Raw genomic sequence first — 3,014 nt, forward strand, 5'->3', positions numbered from 1 at the left:
CAGGCTCAGCGGCCATGGCTCACGGGCCCAGCCGCTCCGCGGCATGTGGGATCCTCCCGGACCGGGGCACGAACCCGTATCCCCTGCATCGGCAGGCGGACTCTCAACCACTGCGCCACCAGGGAAGCCCGAGGAGTATTTTTTTTTTTTTCATGATTATCATTATGATGATTAGGGTTTATCCCAGATAAATCTGAAAATGTGAGTAGCTCAACGTATTCTCCACCAAACCATTTATCAAAACAAGTAATCTAATAGACGGATCATACTTCCTCTGCTTTAGCTCCTGGGCAGAAAAAGTAAGAGCCTCAAGGGAAGATAACGCAAAACTACAGAACAAATGTCCAAATATATGACAAGACAACATCCTGAATAAGCAAAGTATTATCTGAAAGTAGTTAGTTAATAGTCAACTATAAATATTTCTTGAGCACTGAGCACATTGAAATTCAACAAGCCCTCTATTTCTGAAGACTTCATCTTGCTTTCTCTTATTATGCATCTATTAGGAACGAGACCTTTCCTTATTTTCTAACTAGAGGACAGACAGTGGTGAAGTGGTATTCTACTGATGTAAAAGAGCCAATAAAATTTCTTTGTGCCAAATTTACTATTATTTACTATTTATTCTATGGAGGAAATAAACACCAAAACAAATTATTGTTTCATCTAAATGACCTAAGGGGGAAAAAAAAAAAAGAGTTCCAAATAGGAGATGCCCAGCAATTCCACTCCTGAGTATATAGACAAAAAAAACCTCCACTACTTCAAAAACATGCTTGCACCCCAATGTTCATATTAGTATTATTTACAATTGCCAAGGTATGGAAACAACCTAAGTGTCCATCAACAGATTAATGGATAGAGAAGATGTGCCATTCACACACACACACACACACACACTGGAATACTACTCAGCCATAAAAAAGAATGAAATTCTTAACTGGGGACTAGAGCCCAGTCAAGTTGATACATAAAACTGACCCTTACATCCTCCCTCTAGTTATTTGTTTTTAATTGACTATTTTGACTAATTATCACAAGAAAAGTATGTAGGAAAAAAAAGTAGAATTAAGAGAAATTACTATCAAATATTTTCTCAATTAACATTCACACCTGAATTGAGAAAAAAATAGGAAAACTTACTATCATCAGAAAAGTAAGAATATAACACTAACTAGCATCTATGAACACTTGCTCTTGTCCATAAGGTACAACACTGAACATTTTTTAAAACATAAACCTATTTCATATTCCTTACAACTGATCAGTACCTACTGTTGAATATTTAAGATAACTGAAAAAATGGTGATTTACCAAGTTGAATAAATCTATCACTATTGTATGCCTCCCTTAAACATTGAAGGTACGATACAGCACAAAAATGCATCCAACATTCACATAGTAATGAATAAATAAAAATGAAATTGCCAATGGTCGGATAAACCTTTGCAATGAAAATGACTTAGCCATTAAGAATGGTACAAAGATCTAAATTGTTTTCATAAACCAAGGCCTTACCGATAGTCGGATCAGGTGCAATGTCACTTCTATTCTCCTTCCATGACAGCAGGTAGTCAAGGCTGGTGAGATCTGCAGATTCTATATAACTATTAATGGTCAGCATCATCTGATGAGCTTTTGCTATTCCATAATGAACTTTTGTCTCATCCATCAGAGGTATGTTCGTTAGCTCTGCTGTTGTGTCAAAAGCTTGCTGAAAGTATTCAGAAGCTTTGTTGTAGTATCCCTAAAAATGTAAGAGAAATAATTTTTTTCTTAATTTTAATTTACCATTCCACATCTCTGCCCACCTTGGCATGTGCCACACTGATCCTTCAACAGTTTTAGCAGTTCATCTTCAAGAAGAAAGAGATGGCAAGCGGGGCCTCTATTAGAATAAGTTTCCTTTTAAAAGTTGTGATTACTAACCATGCAATATCTTGAAGTTCATTCACCAAGAAAGGTGTATCTACCAGGTTGAATTGTATGAAACTTAATTTTTTGGATTAAAAATGGTCAAATATTAGCATTTTGCTTCCTAATATAAGGAAGAAAAAAGAATTTTGGGAAAGAGTGAACTGATTCACATTGATTTGGATGGAATTTTCTTACTTGTTGCATTGAATTTACCAAATGAAATCTTTTTAACCAGCTTTTGTTTTCAGTCACAGCAAGAGATCATTCTAGCCAACCCATTTAATCAGTGGTGAGTGAAAATGGATGTATATTCCTGCTCTTCCGTTATTACTTGTGTTTTCCCACATGCACATGTCATTCTTGACTAAGAATGTGGAAGACAAGATTTTGAAATAACATGATCTTGACAACAGCACTAGCATAACTCAAAAGATCATTTAAATGTTTATATCTTCTCCAAGTCCCTTGCAACATTTTAACTTGCAAAAACTCAAGGTTTCCTCCCCTTCCCTTCCTTCCTTCTTTCCTTCCTTCCTTCCTTTCTCCCTCCCCTCTCTCTCTCCCTCTCTCTTCCTTTCTCCCTCTTTCTTTCTTTCTTCTTTCTCATTCTCATCTCTCCTTCTAAAAGCTATTGTCTACAAATAAATAACATTTACCTAACTCTTATGACGTGTCAGGGACAGTGGTAAATACTTCATATGTATATGTCATTAGCTTTCAGAGGTCACCCTGTGAGGAAATATTATTCTTATTTTACAGATAATGAAATTGAGCCTCAGAGAAAAGACTATCTTCTGCCATCTCCCCAAGTCTTCTAAAAATCCTCCTTACAAACTCTTCCTCAAAAGGGGATATTATTTTTAGGATTAAGCTATACTTGTAAAGACTCTAGGGAAGAAAAACTTCCTTTCTTCACTGATTTATAACCCTGGGGAGTCCATCCTCTTCCCTTTCCTCCCCTCTCCTTTCTTTCTCTCTCTCACATGCACAAAAACATGTATGCACACTCTTTTTTTTTTTTTTTTTTTTTTGCGGTACGCGGGCCTCTCACTGTTGTGGCCTCTCCCGTTGCGGAGCACAGGCTCCGGACGCGC

At 36.9% G+C, this 3,014-nt stretch overlaps 1 protein-coding gene across 1 annotated transcript in view; it reads right to left on the reverse strand.

Moving 5' to 3' along the window:
• TTC29 (tetratricopeptide repeat domain 29) overlaps window positions 1–3,014 on the reverse strand; it is a 264,216-nt gene that overhangs the window by 95,939 nt on the left and 165,263 nt on the right. The window contains exon 11 of the mRNA XM_024126651.1: window positions 1,522–1,750. Within this exon, the coding sequence (XP_023982419.1) occupies window positions 1,522–1,750 (229 nt within the window). The remainder of the gene's footprint in view (window positions 1–1,521; window positions 1,751–3,014) is intronic.

The sequence above is a fragment of the Physeter macrocephalus genome, chromosome 7, assembly GCF_002837175.3.
Source record: "Physeter macrocephalus isolate SW-GA chromosome 7, ASM283717v5, whole genome shotgun sequence".
NCBI lineage: Eukaryota > Metazoa > Chordata > Mammalia > Artiodactyla > Physeteridae > Physeter > Physeter macrocephalus.